Source organism: Vespula pensylvanica, chromosome 23 (assembly GCF_014466175.1).
Source record: "Vespula pensylvanica isolate Volc-1 chromosome 23, ASM1446617v1, whole genome shotgun sequence".
NCBI classification, from domain to species: Eukaryota; Metazoa; Arthropoda; class Insecta; order Hymenoptera; family Vespidae; genus Vespula; species Vespula pensylvanica.
In genome coordinates, this window is record NC_057707.1 from 1,688,448 (window position 1) to 1,708,435 (window position 19,988).

Here is a 19,988-nt window from a genome sequence, read left to right on the forward strand (position 1 = left end):
GAACAGTTCACACTGAGTAAAGATAGTAAGATAGAATAAATCTCTCATATATCTTCAATATTTTGTATACCTTATTTATTTTTCTTTTTTATCTTCGTATAATAATCATAAACGTACAATTTAAAACAATAGTGCTCGTGTTGTTTATGCAATGTACAGGATAATCTTTTAAGCTATAATACAAGTTCAAAATGAAATACAAATCAATAGACTATTATTTTGTTGTTGTATTTGTTTTTGTTTAGGTAAACCCTCGTGTGTGTCGTTTCATTCATGTTAAACGTGTTTACATGTATATATGTATGTGTATTCGAGTTATATATTCATTTCGGAGTACGTTACGTACTTGGTATGTGTATTTTAAGTGTAATGGATGTGTATCGTGTACGCCCGTATCTCTGCATGTGTGTTTATGCGTATGTATGTATGTATGTATGTATGTCTCTTTTTAATACATTATTTTCACTACTGGATGACAGTGTGTCCTTCTTCGTCGTGTCCTTTTTTCTTCGTTCTTTTGATCGTGTGCCCGCGCATATATATACATTTTGTATACGCCCCGCATATGCGCGCTCTCCTCTTCGTTTAACAGGGAGGGAGGGTGCTGGTGGGTTTCTTTTTTTCGCTCTCTCTCTCTCTCTCTCTCTCTCTCTCTCTCTCTCTCTTTCTCTCTTTCTCTCTCTCTCTCTCTTTTTTTCTTAAGAGAACGGATGGGAAATTTAAGGAGAGGATATCGGGGGATTCTCGAATAACTTCTTCGAATATCTATCTACAGTTTACCTTTTTTTGTAAAATATTCATTATTAGGTTTACGATATGATTTTTCCTTCTCCTCGTCGCGTCTTCCACGCTTCTTTTCGATAAAACGCTATTATTTTAACCATTCGCGTATTATTCCGCATATTAAACGCATCACGAAGCTCACGCGCCATTTTATATTATACATTTAACCACCATCTTGTATTTCTTTTATCTTTCTCATTACTCTTGTCTTCTCTATCTCTATCTCTATCTCTCTTTTCTTTTCCTTTTCCTTTTTCCTTTCCTTTTCCTATTCCTTTCTTTTTCTTTTCTTTTCTGTTTTTCTCTTTTCTTCCTTTCTCTTTTCTATATCTTATTATTCCTCTCTATTTCTTTCTTTCTTTCTCGAAATCATCGACCGCACTCTCGAGATTAAAAAGTCGTTTACCGGTTTTAAATAATATTTAAAGCTATCGATTATCTATCATAAATTCTATTACAGTATCTACAAGGACCTAATTAAGATTTTTTATTTCGATCTCCTCTTTTTCTCTCTCTCTCTCTCTCTCTCTCTCTTTTCCTCTCTCCCTTCTTTTTTTCTCTTTCTCCTTGTTTCCTTTTTCTTTCTCTCGTTTATATTATATCAGTATAGCTCGATCGGCAATGAGAAAGAAGAGTCGAAAGAAAAGGAAAAAGAAAAAGAATAGAAGGATAGAAAGAAAGAAAGAAAGAAAGAAAGAAAAAAGTAGATGAGAAGAATTTCCATAGTAAATTGTATTTCGAGAAATTATTTCGAATGAAAAGAGAAGAAATTTCGAAGAGAGTTGCGATCGATATCCTACGGATGAGATCAATCGAACGATCGAGATATCGAAAGAAGAAGGCGTCTTTAAAGGACTACAATATGATCGCTTTGAAATAATTATACTTTTGGTATTTGGACAGTTGAGATCGCGTATGCATATGTACGTTTTTTTCTTTTCCGTTTCATTTGCATTCGTCGACGAACTACGAAGATCGCAAGTTTTCACAATTTATATATATATATATATATATATATATATATATATATATATATACAATTTATAATTGTTTTTCTTTTTTTTTGTATATACTAAACTACTAAATTAATATTCATTGATCGAGGCACGATCGAGCACGGTTGGACGAGTTTTACTAAAAAATTTATCGTTTACAAAAACCGTGCTTAGTGTCGTTTTACTTATTAAATTTCTCTTAATTATTAATAATTCATCGCAAAGAGAGCAAGTAAAAAAAAAAAAAAAAAAAAAAAAGAAAAAAGAAATAAAAAAAAAAAAGAAAATAAAAAGAAAGAAGAAAATATGAATAAAAAAATAATGAAAACTATATAGCGATCACCGGTCTCCCATTTCCACAATCATATTTCCTCTTTCACTCCAAGCGTTCTCTTCCCTTCTCTTTTCGATCATCTCCCTGTATCTCTTCTATCTCTCTTTCTCTTTCTCACTTGTGTTTTCTCTTTAGCTATCTATCTATCTATCTATCTATCTTCGTCTTAAAGAGCAAACTCCATACTCTTTCTCTCTTTTTTTCATTCTCGATCATTTGACACTTTCTTATTCTTCTTTATCTTTCTCTCTTTCACTCTTTCTTTCTCACACATTCTCATTCTCTCTCTCTCTCTTTCTCTCTCTCTCTCTCTCTCTCTCTCTCTCTCTCTCTCACACATACTCTCTCTCTTTCTCTCTCTCTCTTTTTTTCGGTCTCTCTTTTTTAATTTGCGGACTAGAATTTAATCGAAGATTAAAATTTAATCTGGTAAATACTAGTTTGATTCGTAATATCGAGGATAATTTTTTGTCTGTCTTTCTCTGGTCACTGGACTCATAACGCAAGCATACTATCTCTTTCTCTCTTTTTCTCTCTTTCTTACTTTCGTTCTCTCACAGACACAACAAAACAAATTTCTTGCTTCGCTTTCCTCATAGGCAATTGATTACTTTACAGCGATTCTCGTATCGATCTATTTCTCCCTCTCTCTCTCTCTCTCTCTCTCTTTCTTTCTCTCTCTCTCTCTATCTCTCTATCTCTCTATCTTCTCGCACACGCGCATCTTGTTCTTTTTTTTTCTTTTTTTCATTTTTTCATTTTTTAAATTAAAAGCCAAACGTCGAATTTTCGGGATTACCAAACGGCATTAGATTTCGAAATTTAAGATAATTCCTTCTTTATATTCGTTTAGTTCGAACGAAAAATACGACGTTAAGCCTTTCCTCACCGACGTTTACTCGCGTAATCGTTTAAATTCTTGCGTTGGATATACTTGGTATACTATGAGAAAGTTAAGTGTGTTTAATTAAGTATAATATACAAGATGTATATGCGTTTTTCAATTTTTGTTCGTATCTCGAGTCTCTTTGTACAATTATTTACATTATAATATGCGAGCTTTAAGAAATCACGCTACTCGTTCTATTCTCTCTCTCTCTCTCTCTCTCTTTTTTAACGCTTGCGCATTATCTATCGTGCATTATCATTCGCTCTTTTGTTCTTTTATTCTTTCTCTCTCTCTCTCTCTCTCTCTCTCTTTCATTCTCTCTCTCTCTCTCTCTCTCTCTCTCTCTCTCTCTCTTTCTCTCTTTCACTCAATCTTTTGCCCTTTCATTCCGTACGCTCGACGAGATTTACAATATGCAACTCGTTCGTCTCACTCGCACGCTTTCTATTTTTTTTTTCTTCTCGAAACGCATATAAGCTCTATCACATTGGCTTCACAAGCCATATTGTTATCGCAATAACTCGATCAAATAAAATAGTAATAGAATAATAATAATAATAAAAATATAATAATAATAATAATAATAATAATAATAATAATAATAATAATTGTTATATAAAATAGTAGCAATAAAATAGCAATAACGTAAGCCTAGTAATACAATAATGACGAATGAAAATATTCGCCTTCCGATCGTCTTGCGCAGCCAACGATTTCATAGAAATAAGAGAAAAAGAAAAAAGAAAAAAAGAAAAAAAGAAAGAAAGAAAGCTAATGCAATATAATTATTTCCTGATATAGGAATAAGCTTACACGATCCTCGTACTTTTTTCTTTTCTTTTTTTATTTTTTTTTTGGTATCCTAAAATCTTCTCACGATGTTCACGGACAAATACGACGATAGCGATTTCTATGATCGTACTTATAATAATCGAAAATAATTCATTATCTAGATAACGTGATAACTCATAATAATAATAATAATAATAATAATAATAATAATAATAATAATAATAATAATATAGCAGTGATATAATAGTAATAATAATAGTAGTAATAATAATTAATAATAACATTGGTCTTAAGTGTTCTCTTGTCACGTAATTTTATAAATAGACGAGAAAGCGAAGTATTAAGAAATAGAGTGGGACTTGGAGAAACTAAGAAGGATAAAATGGCGAATGAAAAGAATAAGAAGAAGAAGAAGAAGAAGAAGAAGAAGTAAGAAAGTAGAAAGAAGAAGAAGAGAAACAACGTAGTAACTCTTGAAGAAATAAAGAAGTAAAAAGGTACGCGTAATTAGGAGAGACAAAGACGTAATAACATTAACAGTTTCTTAATTTCTAGATCGGGGTAGAGGGAGAGGAGTATAAACAATAACATGAATCACAATTATGCAATAATCGTTGATCGCTCTCATCATCATCATCATCATCATCATCATCGTCGTTGTCGTCAACATTCTCATCATCTTTCTCTCTCTCTCTCTCTCTCTCTCTCTCTCTCTCTCTCTCTCTCTCTCTCTCTCTCTCTCTCTCTCTCTCTCACATTCTTTCTCTCTTTTTCATTCTCTCTCTCTCTCTCTCTCTCTCTCTCTCTCTCTCTGTCGTCGCTTTGCATAATTTAGTTTTAAAAATTAATAATAATCCGATCTAACAACCGTTTTACTGGGAGATTGCACTGAGGCGAATCCCGGCCTCGTCCGTTTTCGAATATTTTGTTCTTCTTTTTCTTTCTCTCTCTCTCTCTCTCTTTTCTTTGCTTTTCTTTATTATTTTTCTTAACTTGCGATCCTTCGTGCTCCGTCCATCCTTCGATGAATTCTTATTCGATTCGAAGATTCTCTCGGTAGGCTGTCAAATAAAGCAACACAGGATCGATAATCGGCGAAAGCGAAAGTGGCCGGGGTTCTTACGAAATTTCGAGAGAATCGCAACGACCGCCGATTGAATTTAAATCGAGCTGTCGCGTTTTCACAGTCTTCCGATAACGCACATCACTATAAATATATATATATATATATATAATGTGTATATATATATATATATATATGTATATATACAAACACACACACACACACATATATATATATAATTTATATATATATATATATATGTATATTATTATTATTTTCACTTCGGTTATTTCTGACCGAAGAGTCCAACTAGCGGCGCGAACCTAATGAGTTCGATCGAGTTCTTTTGATTAAGCTCCCTTTATCCAGCACACTCAATATTCCCTTTTCATTTCTTAAAACAAGAACTCATATCATCCATTTCGCGTTTAGAAGTTCGACATATCGTTCCGATAAATTATCCCTATCTCTTAATTACGAAAACGTTCTGACGATTTATAATGCATTTTGCATTTTTCCATTTACTTTGTATTTTCTTCTCTTTTTCTCTCTTCTTTCTTTCTTTCTCCCTCTCTCCTTCTCTGCTTTTGTTTCTTTTCCTTTTCTTGCATTTAAAATCTGTCTAACTTTTCATAAAATGAAACACGAGTCCTTCGTATACCAGTCCACAGATGCGTTGTTTTAACATCGTGGAACGTTATCGACATCGTCGCCATTATCATGGTCGTCGTCGTCGTCGTCGTCGTCGTCGTCGTCATCGTCGTCGTCGTGATATCTGAAAAACGTTCGATTCTCGTCGACGACGTAGATACGTAGAGATCGTTTCTAGGTTTACCTCGAATCGCTTCGATCAAGGTTTCTACCTTTAATAGTCCCAAGTTTCTTCGGGTTCGTGTTTAACGATTTCTTTGGGACTCGTCTCCGTCGACTGTTGTACCGTTTGTTGTACCGATGGCGACCTAGGTGACGTAACAGGACTATTTTGTCCGGACTTTGGACTGGGCATTGGACTGTCTCTGTCCGGTCCATTGTTACCGGAGACCGAGGAAACATCACTTTGAACGTCCTCCTCGTATCTATCTTGTACAGGCGTAGGTTCGACCCTAATGGTCTCCTCCGCTTCTCTTTTAACACCGTAGTCGTCCGTTTGCATAACGCAAACGCCATTTATGATAACCTCGTCGCCCGTTCTCGTTGGTTCTTGCCATTCTGGATTAACCCATTGAGGTGCTGCGGGTTTCCTTCTGTTAGACCTGACGGTGGTCGGTGCCGTCGGCGTCTCCGCTGGTTCTCTCTTTATGCTACCAGCAGAACCTTCGGAATCTTCGCTACCGAGATTACTCATCGCATCCTCGACGTCCTCGTCTTCGAATTCTTGATTGGGCTCTCTCTTAAGGGCGCTCATGGACAGATCCAAGCCGGAACATTGTTCCTTCAGTGCGTTTCCAACCAAGGCTGCCAAGTTCGGATTGAAGTACGGGGAATAAGGTAACGGTACGTTGCCCAAGCCCAACCTTTCCTTCTGAATCTCTACCAGTCGTTGATTCAGCAATAATCTGAACTGCACTCGATCGAAGGGTTGACCAGGTTCCCTGGGCGATTGAGGTTCTGGTTGACCGTGTGGCGTTTGCTGTTTCAATCTCATTCGATGATTGTGAAACCAATTCGTTATCGTTCTAGACGACAAGGCGAGTTCTCCCGCGAGAAATTCGATGGTACTAACGTTAGGATATGGGTCGAGCGCGAACGCAAGCCTAAGTGCTTCCTTTTGTTCCTCGGAGAAAAGTACACGTTGCTTCTTCGCGGAAGCTGGTCCTGGACCAGGCGAAGCCGCATGGTAAAACTCCGCGGTATCGTTGCTCGAAGTGTCCGAACTGTTGTCGTGTCCGGGACCACTGCTACGCCGTCTCTTGTTAGCCTCTCTTCGCTCGTTCTTCAAAGCTTGCAATCTGTCAACGTTGTGAGCATCCGACAACCACATTTGCATTCTTATGAACGGTTCCCGACCTTTTATACTCAACATGTGCCATGGCTTTGGTTTGCTTAATAATTCGCTAACCGAGCCCTGCGACAGCCCAAGAACGACCTCGCCGAATATCTTTTGGCCAATGTTGTTCGCCAATAAGGCCTCCTTGATCTTGGTCGTGATCGTTTGCGTGTCTAGGTCTTGCGTCAACGCTGCCATCTCGTAAACGCTCGAGGAAATGTGCAAATGAGGACCTCGCAATGGCGACGGTGTCATCTGATGGTGCGGAGAATGGAGAGTCATTTGCTGTTGTTGCTGCTGCTGTTGCTTCTTCTGAAGTTCTTGCATGCTGAGCTGAGCGTGCGGATGGTGCGGACCCGGTGGTGTCAGCATCATCGGCAAAGGTGGCTGAGGATGTTGAGGATGCTGCGGACTCTGCTGTGGCGGACCCAATTGCATTTGATTCTCTTGCTGATGTTGCGCCGCTGCTTGGGCCGCTGCCTGTGCGGCGGCCTGTGCCTTCGCAGCATTTTGCAGTTGTTCCTGGACCAATTTCGTCGGCGGCATCGGTTTCATAGGCGTTCCGCATGCTGTGGTAGGAAAACGAAATAATTAAACTAGCGTTGAAATAATATCGTTTTCATAGTCCGAAAGCTCTATTCGACATTTAAGAAACATATCGTTCAGCTACCTAACAAATATATTACACACCGTGGTTACAAAGCAATTCTACGTCGTTTTATTCCTTGGCATAATATTTTCGCGCGTGTTAAATTTATCATTTAACTTCAATTAATAATTCTGTAAAGAAAAATATGCTTTATTACGTGGTCGATGCATAAAGGAGTGTGATAATCATTTCTAAACATGAACAACATGCTGTAAACATTACTTTAAACAAATAATCGTATAACCTACTCGTTATCGGACCGATTAAAAAATAGCATACACTTTTACGGCGTGCTTTACACACTCACACACATACATATAAATAGGTATATCATACGGAGCTCTCGAACTACGTTTGTAGTAAAGTAACAAAACATCTATATTGACCTGAGTTAAACTTACGAGGCAGGCCGCCGTAGCCGCCGGTCCTCATCAGCTTCTCCGGTGCGATCTTATATTGACTTGCTACCAGTTTGTGAACCGCGTTATCGTCCTCGAGGAACATTTTCATTCTGATGAAGGGTTCGCGGCCTTTCTGCGTCAGCATGTGCCAGGGTTTTGGACGTGCCAAAAGATCCGAGACAGAACCTTGAGATAGACCAAGAACCGATTCGCCAAATAGACGTTGGGAGATCGAATACTGCGACAACTGTTCTTTTACCTGTTGAAACGTTCAACGTGATGACAACCGAACTCGTCGAATGAGACAACAACGTTTGAAAAGCATTCTCACCCTCTTCACGATGTCCTCGGTATTGAGATTATTGTACATGTCGAATTGTTGTTGAGTAATGGGAGGAAGAACGGCCTTTAGTGGTCTTTGATTAGAAGCATGATGGGTCGGAGTGGACGGTTGGCTGATTAGGCTGTTCGTGATGGAGGCCATCCTTTGGAGTGGACTGGCCGCAGCAGCGCCAGAAAAATCTTCACTGGGCGTCATCGCTGGAGGTAGTATGGAATTGCCGAGTGGTGAACTCGCGCTGGAACCACCGGGCGTCGATTGGGCTCCCGTAGTCTCTTGTTTAGGCCTGACCAATGAGAACGCGCTACCTGCGTGTCTCATGGCCTCTTCCATCTTCTCTTTTTCTTCCTCCGTTACCCCGTTTATCATCTTATTCCTTATGTCCATTTTTCCTAGGCTCAAATCCTGTACACCACCACCGTTCGTCGCCAAGTGATGTTGCTGAAGAGCCTGCTGTTGGAGAGCCAATAAACCAGGAAGCCCAGGTAATCCTGGCAAACCCGTCAACGCCGAATTTTGTCCAGGTCCTGCGTTCAACTTTTGAAGTTCCCGATGATAAGCGTCCAACGCCAGTCTGATATCCTCTTGAGTTCTTTCTATACCTTGGAGACCTTGGGTACCGCTGAAAAAATGCGGGAACACCGCGCTACGATCAATCGAGGTCGTGTGCTGTCCTCATTAATAATCAATCGGAAACGGCGAAGTTCGCGTGCGACTTTAAGGAAGAGAGCTCGTGGATTAGAGTCCGAGACCAGAGTAGTAGGAAGAAGCTTTCGAGATCTTACCTAGGAGGGAATTCTCGTGGTCCACGTAGATCCTCCACTCTCCTTCCCATGAGCTTGGTTAACTCTTCCTGATAAATCCTGACTACCTTTTCCGGGGGAATGTCATCGTTTTCGTACTTCTTCAGTCTCCTATTTTGGCTGTCGAGTCTGTCCTTACTAAACGGACTCGGACAGCCGATTCTGCTAGGACTCTTACTGTCCGCATCGTTCGAGACCTCATGCTCGCCTCTCATTTGTAGATGACCAGATTCCGAGAGGATATGGGCCAACCTCTCGTCGCTCATTTCCGGCGGACCACTTTCCTGTGGTCCACGCGCGAAAGGTGGCATTCCCTGCTCCTTGCCTGAAACATACTCTACGGGTGAGGCACAACTTGTGGTGTGTTCTTACTCGGTTTCATCTTAAAAGGGATACATAAAAAATACAATTATAATATAAGTACATATAATTAATCATACGGATGGAATGTGCAAACAAAAAAATTATATATATATTCAAATCTTATAGAAAACCAACGATCCTTTTTTATCGATCAATAGATCGACCCTGTGATCTCTCTCTCTCTCTCTCTCCCTCTCTCTATGTATATCTCATTTTTTTCCCTTGCCAAACGAGCACGGAACATCCTTCTTTGATTTTAGACCTCAACGAATAAATTTCGACGAGAACGAAGTATACACCGATGAAAGGTAATCCAAGGAAAATCCCTTTGGGCGATCTAGGGTTCGATCAAACGCGGAAGCAATTAATACGACGCAGAATCAATAGCACCGAAACGAATGCCGAAGGCGGGACGCGTGTGGAACCCGTCCGACGATAATTAAAATATCCTCTTCAGAGCCGCCGCCACCGCCGCCTCCGCCGCCTTCGCCGCCACCGCCGCCGCCGCATCGCCGCCACCGCCGCCACCGCCACCATCGCCTCGCCCTTGCGGTTCGTTCTTCGGCCCCCTTTGCTCGCGCGTACCTACCAAGAGTGTCGTCCTCCTACGTGTTTCCCGTCTAATTGACCAATCAGCCGCAAGATTCAGACGAATGAGCCATCGATCACGCGTTTGATTGCTCCCGCATCCTCGACGTTTACGTCGTGCAAATTCGACGCCTCCGTGATTTCGCATTCCTTTTCAAAGAGTGTGTGTGAGAGAGAGAGAGAGAGAGAGAGAGAGATAGAGATAGAGAGAAAGAGGAGGATAGATCGAGAGAGGGAGAATAACATGGGAGGCGAGAATTTACCGGTACGATCATCGAGCTAAAGCAATCTTTGCGTGAATCGTGCTCGAAATTATGTGTTGGAGGATGATTGCGGACGATCCATCAAAATCTGTCGACTCTTGCTCGACGTACAACATAGGTATTCCAAGACTTTCACACAACGTGTTCCCATCAAAATCTACTCGCGTACTCTTCCGACAGAAATATGAGACAAATATTCAACTTGACTATTCTAAATCTTTTATCCCTTTTGTCTATTCCGATGTATTTCTCGTTTAATTGTTAAATGTAATACATCGAGAAATCGGATATATATTTCTATTTGAATCTCGTTTGATACTTCTCTTTTTCTTTTTTTTTTTTTTTTGCGATGTTAATAGAAAACTATGCGTTTATCGTTGTGTTCGAGAAACATTTTCGTCAAGGTTTATGGCCTCAAATTGATTCGAGAAAATAACCCCCTGTTTAATTTTCGATTAAGATTCTTGTCATTTTAGAGCTTGTAAAGCTTCGCACAAAAGTGTAGTTATTAATAATCTCCGGACAAAGGCTACTTCAAGGAATCTCGAGGATCTTGATTCTTTTTTTCTTTCTTTTTCTCTCTTTTTTTTTTTTTTCTTTTTTTTTTTTGTTGAAAAGAGAAATGAAAATAGAAAAAGAGCATGTCACGAGTGTCGGGTGAATTATCTTCTCGATTGTTTTTCTCTTTCTTTCCTTTTTTTTTTGTTCCTTTTTCTTCAATTTTTCTCTTCTTTTTTCTTTCTCCTTCGGAAATGTGACAAACGAGGAAATTTCTTTGCAAAGAGTATTAATGATCATGCTTTGCAGGAACTTCCAAAGAAATTGGTTGCTCCGATGCGCATGAAACTGGGTGGTCCAGACTAGGACAAGAAGAAGAAAGAAAACAAGAGAAAGAAAAAAAAAAGAAAAAGAAAAAGAAATAGTAACAGAAAAGAAACGAAACGAAACGAAACGAAACGAAACGAATACGACATCCACGACGGTTCAAGAAGGGTGGGATTTCGATTCGTAGGAACGAACGAACCGTGACATATGTATATGTATATACCTTAGTATATACATATATATATATATATACCCCTTACATACGCGCATTGTCGCAACGCTTGAATTCGTGCCAGAAGACTTCGACTTATGCCAACGATTTTCCTTGCCATCCTTAGCACCCGACAGAGTCCATAAATGATTATTTCTGAGAAGATTATGGACTTTTACCAGCTGAGATACGAGATTCAAGAATTTAATCGCATTTGGAGTTCATTCATACAATGAAGATAATCGTATCGAATTCATAAAGATTAATCCTTTTGTTTTAATCTAATCAGTTAGAAAATGGAAGATAGATAAGTGAGATATATATACACATATGCATATATATATATATATATATATATATATATATATTTTCTTTTCCTTTTTCTTTTTATTTTTTTTCCTCGAGGATTTGCACGAAAACCCTGAGAAATAGTTGAGAAAAGCGTGCGAATCGAGCGTGCTTCTCGATTATATCTGCGAGATATCCACCGGCATTTTCTCAAGAGAGAATCTTCAAGAAACTTTGAGGAGAAATAGAGATAGACATAGAGATAGAGATAGATAGATAGATAGATAGATAGAGATAGAGATAGAGATAGATAGATAGAGAGAGAGAGAGAGAGAGAGAGAGAGAGAGAGAGAGAGAGAGAGAGAGAGAGAGAGAGAGAGAGAGAGAGAGAGAGAGAGAGAGAGAGACGGCAAAGAAGGTAATAAGAAAGAGAAGACGCAAAGTTAGCTAGTCAACGAGTTAGATCGCGATCTAACGCCTAGTGATCGTAGCCTGGTAACGATTGTAACGTACGATGAGCACAACTAATTATCGTCTCGTATCTCTGCTTCGCGCGAATACAACTTCGGACGGTTTAGAAGCGGCTCGCGTAATTAACCATTTCCGCTCTGATTTTTGTCTCTCTCTCTCTCTCTCTCTCTCTCTCTCTCTCTCTCTGTTTCTGTCTCTCTCTTTTGTCTATCTCTTTCTTTCTTTCTCTCTCAATCTTTTTCTCTTACCTATGACCTACTTTCTTTCGATAAGAATGCTAAGACAATAAAAAAAAAAAAAAAAGAAATCATAAAGAAAGATCCAATCGATTCAATAAGAATGTACTTTTAATATAACGGACTGTAATAAGAAGAATAAAAAGAAAAAGAAAGTTTCTCCTCGTGAATAATGAAAGTTATAAAAATTCGTAGATGTTAAAAAAGAAAGAAAAAGAAAAAAAAAAAGAAGAGATGTCAGACACGGCATATACGCAATTCCAATTGTTAATCGTGTAGTTTGAAAAGTATTTCTTTCTGGGCTTTCGGGCAAATTCGATGATTAGATCGGCGAGAAATCGTGCTCGCGCGTAACACAATAGATCGGTCTGTGTGTGTCGCCATTGCTTTTGAGGCGGTACGTCGACAATGGCCGATTACAAAATCTGGAACGATTTCGTGAGAATTCCCTAAGCAACGAAGCAACGACTCTTAAGAAACAGCGTCGATTATTGCGTCGACGTTACCGGTTGCGTCGCCTATCCGAACGATACTCTATTACGTTGCTACGAGTTGGCCGAGCTGCACCAATGGTAGCCGCCATTGTCTTTCATAGAATCGTGTAGGTACGCGTGGAAACTCGTCCTCGTCCTCATCGTCCTATCTTCGTCATCCTTCTTTTCTTTTTTTATTCTCTTCCTCCTCCTCCTCCTCCTCCTCCTCCTCCTGCTGCTTCTCCATCACCTCCTCTACCTCTTCCACCTCATCCACCTTCTCGTTATTACTGTATCTAATAAAGAGCTACTCGAGAATCGGTACGCAGCGAATCGAGCGTCTTATTGTTCGAAAAATAGAGAGAGAGAGAGAGAGAGAGAGAGAGAGAGAGGGAGGGGGGCGAGGAAGAGGGAGGGAAAGAGCAATTAAAAAGATTCTCGAAGGTTTGATGACGGCAAGTGCGAAACGGGTCAGCGATCTTTTGTCTTCGTCCTTATCAAAAGATGTATCGATTTTTGTGATAGTCCCTTGCAAGAAAGAAATCATTCGATTGTTCCGATGTACAAAGCTCCACGGTAAAAAAATTTCAGGATAGACTTTAAAAGTCTCTCGTGAAAGTTTCCCAAAGTGAGTCTTTGAACAGTCATCATTATCGTTAACGATGACGAATCTAAAGTGTTATAATATCTATCGCTTGTTTGTATAATCATCGAATTTAATGAAAGTAGATGTGTAAGATACGAATAGATTTATTTGTCCTTAGAGTGGATTGATAAAATCGCGTGTAATGTTCAAATTATTGGGGTAAAGGGAGAGATAGGGAGAGAATCAGTTAGCGAACAGCATATGCAAAGAGAAATTGTCGTTGAAGACGAAGACGACGACGACGACGACGACGACGACGACGACGACGACGACAACGACGACGAAGACGACGACGACGACGAATTCAGCGAATTCAACTGGCGCGGTAGAACAAGAAACAAAATCCTGCGATGAACTGACTTGGACCGGTACCAACTATCTTTATTACCGTAATCTCGTCCGTGCGTTGCTCTTGAAGGCAACCTAGCACGTTGGTATGCTTAGATCAATTGTATTCTGCTAGTCGCACAAACGTGGGTACGGAAAATGTGCTCGCATAATCACCGAGGTGGGCAATAATAAACGTCTCGGACGTGCCGCACTAAATTGTGGGCCAAGATTCAGATATGTTTGTTGCTGGATTAGCAAGAGGCAACGTGTAACATACTCGATTATTTTTCATTTGGACACCGACCACCTCCTCCGCCTTTTACACGAACCTTCCACTGATCTTCCCTTACGTAATCCACGTAATTTCTTAAGAATAAATCTCGACGAATATTGTTTAACAAAGCGAACGACATTAAATCATTTTCTCCGTGTTTTTTTTTTTCTTCTTTTTTTTTTTTGTTTTATCTTCCCCGTCTCCTCCCCTCTCCCAAGATGACTACCACTCCAAAGTTAATTAAAGTACTCTATCTTCAGGCTACATCGAGAAGATCTTTCTTTCACTCATGAAAATTTATCGTCTATAAATACGAAGTTAAAAGAAGAAAAAGAAGAAGAAAAAAAAGAAAAAGAAAAAGAAAAAAAAAATGCCAGAAAAAAGAAGAAAAAAAAAAAATAAAAGAAAATGAAATAACTGATAGAATAAGTACCGAGTCTTACTAGATCGATTATACACATACACTATATAATGAATCCTTCAAAGACAGGTTGGCTCTGCACGCTCGAACGATTTCCAGTATCTATATCTATACACCGTAATAAGTCGTTAGGCCAGGGTAGGTATTTAGTCGATGAAAACTTATCTTTCTGACGTGAACTCGACGATGGTCTTTTCAGGCGGAATAAAGTCTTGATGATTTTTGCCCATAAATCACGCGTCGATTACGGAACTTTCGGTCTATGAAATATGAGTATATTTATCCTTCTGAGGATGATCGCCTCGAGTTAACGTTATACTCCGAACGATGACGATGCAACGATTATCGGCGTCTTAAACAATGTCTCAAAATTTTCGTATAACTTTATATACGATAGGTAGAAGGACAGTTTATTCATCGACACTTCGTTATTCATCTCCCTGAATATACATATTATTACTTCCTTCTCATCCTCTCTTTTATCGTACAATTCTACCAGCTTTCACCTTGCCTCCTCACCCTGACTATTACTACTACTACTGACTACTACTACTACTAACTACTACTACTACTATCCTCTATAACGTTCGCCAGAACGTTGGTCATGATTATCGTCGTCAGAGATCCTCGACGGAAACCGACAATCCATTGACGCATGACTCATGTTTTGTCACAGAGCCCGAGCTCTCTCTCTCATTGAATTTATTTTATACGCATTGAAATTTTCTTTTCTTTTTTCCCCTTTTTTCTTTCCTCTCTCTCTCTCTCTCTCTCTCTCTCTCACTTTTTTCTTTTTTTTTATTTCGCACGCCGGACGCGTACAGGACAGAGGATGCGCCATTATTAAAGCTACGATCGACATCCTCTGACGATTGATATTAATATTTTTTACATAAAAGAGAGTGAGAGAGAGAGAGAGAGAGAGAGAGAGAGAGAGAGAGGAGGTGGAGGAGGGAAAGGAAGGGAAGGAAGAGCTTCCGATTCGAATTCATTCGATTCGTTTAACCACAGAATTGAAATGTTCGATATCCTCCACCGAGCGTTTCTAAATATCTGACCTGCTTATCTAAATCGATTTATTCGACATAATTAAACATATAAAATTCATATTTGTATGTTTCAATGACGAATTTTCCAATTTTCATTGGAAAGCTCGAAAATTCATTGTTATCCCTGTCATTTATAATGAATAGTATACTTAACAATCGATTGAATAAGGTTCCCCCTTATCAAACACTCTCGTCTCTCCTTTCGATTTTCTAGGAGGAGCTAGCTCTATTAGTCTAAAACAACATGGCTGTCAAACGCAGAAAATAATCGATAACGACTGGATAGAGCAATACTAAATATAGAGAAACTCTATGTAATCAACTCTATCGATGTCTTTCCTTCGATATCGCTTATCCATCTCTATTGAATGGATCGAACAATGATTTCTATGAAAACCGTCTGATTAACGAGACTTCAAGAGTCTTCTGTACAAGAAGAGATAGGAATACGTAAACGCACGAGTATCTTTCCTTCATTTTGATTGTCGCGGATGCGAAGAGAGGGATTCGACGTCTGGGATGAGCATTAAGTTCCTTTTCCTGCGGGATGCGGTTAGAGCGAATAGTAAGTAGTGTACCATCGATTCCCGTATTAAGCAGCCAAGAGAGGTTAACGTATAGCTCCGTTGTTTGTTAGTGATTCGGCGAGATGGATTATTGGCAGTGCAAGGCAGAATAGAATATTTTCAAGAGATAGGAGATCGATCGAGACGGTGATAGGTATGATCGTTCAAATATAAATTAACGATTCCAAATCGTGTTCAAAAATCGTGTATTGTTGCAAATCGAATGAAATTGATTATTTCGATCGGTTTCGATCGATCAATAATGTCCGTCTCGATCGATCGACGTTTAGTTTTGGGCGAGGGTTGTGTTCGAGATAATAAATACGTATATAACGTGTGTTTATGTGTGGTGTGTGTGTATATATATATATGTATATGTATACATAAAACAGAAAGAGAGAATAAACGGAGAGATAGGTTGGAACGCATCGGTACTCACCTTTCTTGGGTATTAGGGACTTGAGCAGCATTACGGCGTTGTCGTCGCAAGCCCAACCGTGCATCTTCCGATAACTATCGCGTCCCTTCTCGGTGAGTTTATCCCAAGGTTTCGGTTTGCTCAGTAATTCGCTGACGGTACCCTGACTCAATCCAAGTACATACTTGGCGAATAATCTCTGACCGATATTGTGTATCGACAATAATTCTCTGACTCTTCTGGCTATGTGTAGGGTGTCCAGGTTTTGCGAGGCATACTTGTCCATATTGTAACGCAACATTTCTTGTAGTCTCGCTTCCATCGGATCACCCTTTGGGATCAGTGATTCACCGAGTCTACCGGCCATACCGGCGGCACCAAATTCATCACCGAATCTGAACGGATGCGTTCTGTCGTCGAAACGGAAGGGACTCTTTAAGGTATCGAGGACGCTTAATCCGCCTATATTGTTATTTGCTAGGTGATGACTGTTGTTATTGTTATTGTGACAGGATTCCTGATCGGCCGGACTCTTCGGCGGCGGCGCCGTTGAGACAGCGCTGGGCGTAACGCCTCCGCCGTTGACGGAGGCGGAGGAGGTGCTCGTCTCGACCATCGACGTGGGCGGTTGAAAGCTCGGCGGCGATGTCAGTGCGCTCGTCGACGATGGCGTCTGCGGCGCCGGCGTTTCGTGACCGGGAACTGGCGTCGACGCCTTCTCGCTTGAATCGAGACAACCGATGAGCGGCGTCGTGCCCAACGTCGTACCCAACGTCGTACCCAACGTCGTGCCCAACGTCGTACCTAACGCCGTGCCCAACGTCGACGTGCCCAACGACGTTGTACCCAGTGGCGTTGTCCCTAGGTTCGTCGTGGCTAACGTCGTCGTTCCCATAGACGTAGTACCCAAAGGAGTGCTCGACTTGCTCGGTGCGTTGTTCGAACTAGACGACGCTTCCGTTGGCGATGGAAGATGATTTAGGCTGCTCGGCGTCGTCGGTGGATGGAGCCCTATCAACGGTTGGACTTGCTGCAGCTGTTGTTGCGTTAATTGAGAGATTTGAGTGCTTTGCTGTTGTTGTTGTGGCTGCTGCTGTTGTTGTGGCTGCTGTTGTTGTTGTGGTTGTGGCTGTTGTTGTTGTTGTACCTGTTGATGTTGCACCTGTTGGACTTGCTGCTGTTGCTGTTGTTGTTGTTGTTGTTGCTGCTGCTGTTGTTGTTGCTGCTGCTGCTGCTGCTGCTGCTGTTGTTGTTGTTGCTGCTGCTGCTGTTGTTGTTGTTGTTGATTTATAATCGACCTCTCCAACGTCCGCCTCCAGTTGGCGACGATCTCCTCGCCGAGGAAGGAGCCGAAGGTTTCGACGTTTTGGAGAGGCGGAGGAAAGAGGAGGCTGGAAGTCGTCGATGTTGCGGAGGAAGGTGTCGGCGTGGAGCGTGGCGGAAGGGATACCGAGGTCGGAGGTGGCGGTGGGGCTTGTTGGGAGGAAACGAGGGACGAAGGTGGCCCACCTCCGACCCCATGGGGCGAGGCGGTCGAGGCGCGCTGCAGGGGTGACGATAGTCCACCTGCAACCACCAAAAACACAAGGGACCCCGTCAACACGGTTGCACGCGCACTAGAGATATTCAACCTAATCATCTCCGTCGTGAAACAGGATACTGACTTTCTGATCGTCGGCTTTTGGACTCCGTATTTCTTTTCTCTCTTTTTTTCTTGTTCGTTTTTTTTTCTCTCTCTCTTTTTTTTTTTTTTTGCCTCGTTTATTTATTTTTTTCGATCTTTCTTTTCTTTTCCTTTCTCTACTTCTTTTTCCTTTCCTTTTCTTTTCTCTCTTTTCTTTTTCTTTTTTCCTCTTTTATTATTTTTTTTTTTAATCTACAATCCTTTCCCATTCGATCTTCTTTCTTTTCCTCTTTTTGAACACGACCTAGACTCTCTCCGTTGAATCATCGTCGCGCACGGCGTTTCGATATCATTTAAACGATCAAACATTATTTTCATACTCTCGATCGGAAAAAAATATTCGCGTAAGAAAAGTTACACGTTATTGTTTGCAGAGAAAATCAAAAAAAAAAAAAAAAAAAAAAAAAAAATATGAGAAGATATCACGAAACGAAGAGGAAAAACATAAAATTGAAATCTTCGAAAAACGAAAAGGTGGGCGGTGAGGAGGGAAAGGAAAGGAAAGGAGAGGAGAGGAGTGGAGGTGAAGGTAGGGGATGAAGGAATACAAAAAGCTAATGTTGGAACAATCGAAAAGATATTACAATCCGTTGGTAGAAGCAAATACGCATACGAGGAATTTGTGGTATTAAAGAACGGAAAATTAGGAAGGTAAAAAGAACAAAAAAAAAAGAAAAACTAGGAACGATGACGACGAATAAGAGAGAGCGTGTTTCGGTCGTTTAAATTCAGAAGAGAGAGAGGGGTTCGACGTTGATGTATCCCTCTGGTTCTCTCTCTCTCTCTCTTTCTGTATCTCTATCACTCTCTCTCACTCTCTATCTCTATCACTCTCTCTCACTCTCACTCTCTCACTCTCTCTCTCTCTCTCTCTCTCTCTCTCTCTCTCTCTTTTCTACATGGGCTGCGTTTCTTTTTCTTTGTCCCTCTCGCCACGTACTTTTCTCTCCCTTTCTCTCTCTCGCCACCTCCGTCGTCCTGGATCGATTCATAATAAACTCCGTCCCCGAAACAATAGCCCGGGCCTGGGCAAATACTGCGAATATCGTCCACAAATTTGCGTGCAAGAGATTTGCGTATCCCAGTGTAGAGAGACGGTTCGTAGTGAGGACAGACGAAGGGAGGATGGCTCCAAAAAGTGGGAGGGACCGTGGAAGCGAGTTCCGGTAACGTTTGGCAAAAGGTCGATGATGATGATGGGGTGGTGGTGGTGGTGGTGGTTGATGGTAGGGGGGGAAGGTTTCAGGGCAGATGTCGGAGGTGTACTTGGAATAGGGCAGAGAGATAATATGTGTTCCGTTACGTTAGTAGTACCTTTCGTGAGTGTACGTTAATATACATACGTACCGATGTGAGAGTGACTCGAAAAAAGTGCAGCCTAAGCAACGAAGGATTCGAGGGAGAATAAAGTGGAGAGAGAGAGAGAGAGAGAGAGAGAGAGAGAGAGAGAGAGAGAGAGAGAAGAGAGAGAGAGGAGATAGAGAAACAAAGATAGAGAGAAAGAAAAAGAGACAAACAGATAGAGAAAAAAGAAAAAGTAAATGTTAGAGAGGGTATGGTAATCGCTGGAGTCAAAAAGATGGTAGAAATATAAATAAGAATCAGAGATAGGAAGAGAAATTTGGAGAAAAGTGCGAACACAATGGCAAGCAGGGTTACTTTGTTGTTGTTGCTATTGTCGTCGTCGTCGTCGTCGTCGTCGTCGTCGTCGTTGTCGTTGTTGTTGTCGTTTTATTTTTTTTTATTTTTTACTTTTTATTTTTATTTTATTTTGTTTAGTTTATTTATCTCTTTTTTTTATTACTCGGTTTCGTAAGGTCCTTCAGTCATCCCTCGATTTTTTTTT

The 19,988-nt window shown here is 40.6% G+C and overlaps 1 protein-coding gene across 4 annotated transcripts in view; it reads right to left on the reverse strand.

Moving 5' to 3' along the window:
• Nucleotides 1-4,581: 4,581 nt before the first annotated feature.
• The window catches only part of LOC122636772 (homeobox protein cut), a 133,069-nt gene continuing 117,662 nt past the window's right edge, over nt 4,582-19,988 (reverse strand). The window contains exons 4-8 of one of the 4 annotated variants that reach the window (XM_043828378.1): nt 16,480-18,024; nt 9,019-9,361; nt 8,225-8,879; nt 7,879-8,152; nt 4,582-7,412 (exon numbers count right to left, since the gene is read on the reverse strand). In XM_043828378.1, coding sequence (XP_043684313.1) covers nt 5,722-7,412; nt 7,879-8,152; nt 8,225-8,879; nt 9,019-9,361; nt 16,480-18,024 — 4,508 coding nt within the window. In that variant the 3' untranslated portion in view covers nt 4,582-5,721. Of the gene's footprint in view, nt 7,413-7,878; nt 8,153-8,224; nt 8,880-9,018; nt 9,374-16,479; nt 18,025-19,988 lie in introns of all 4 variants that reach the window. The other 3 variants (XM_043828381.1, XM_043828380.1, XM_043828377.1) reach the window with 3 other exon arrangements.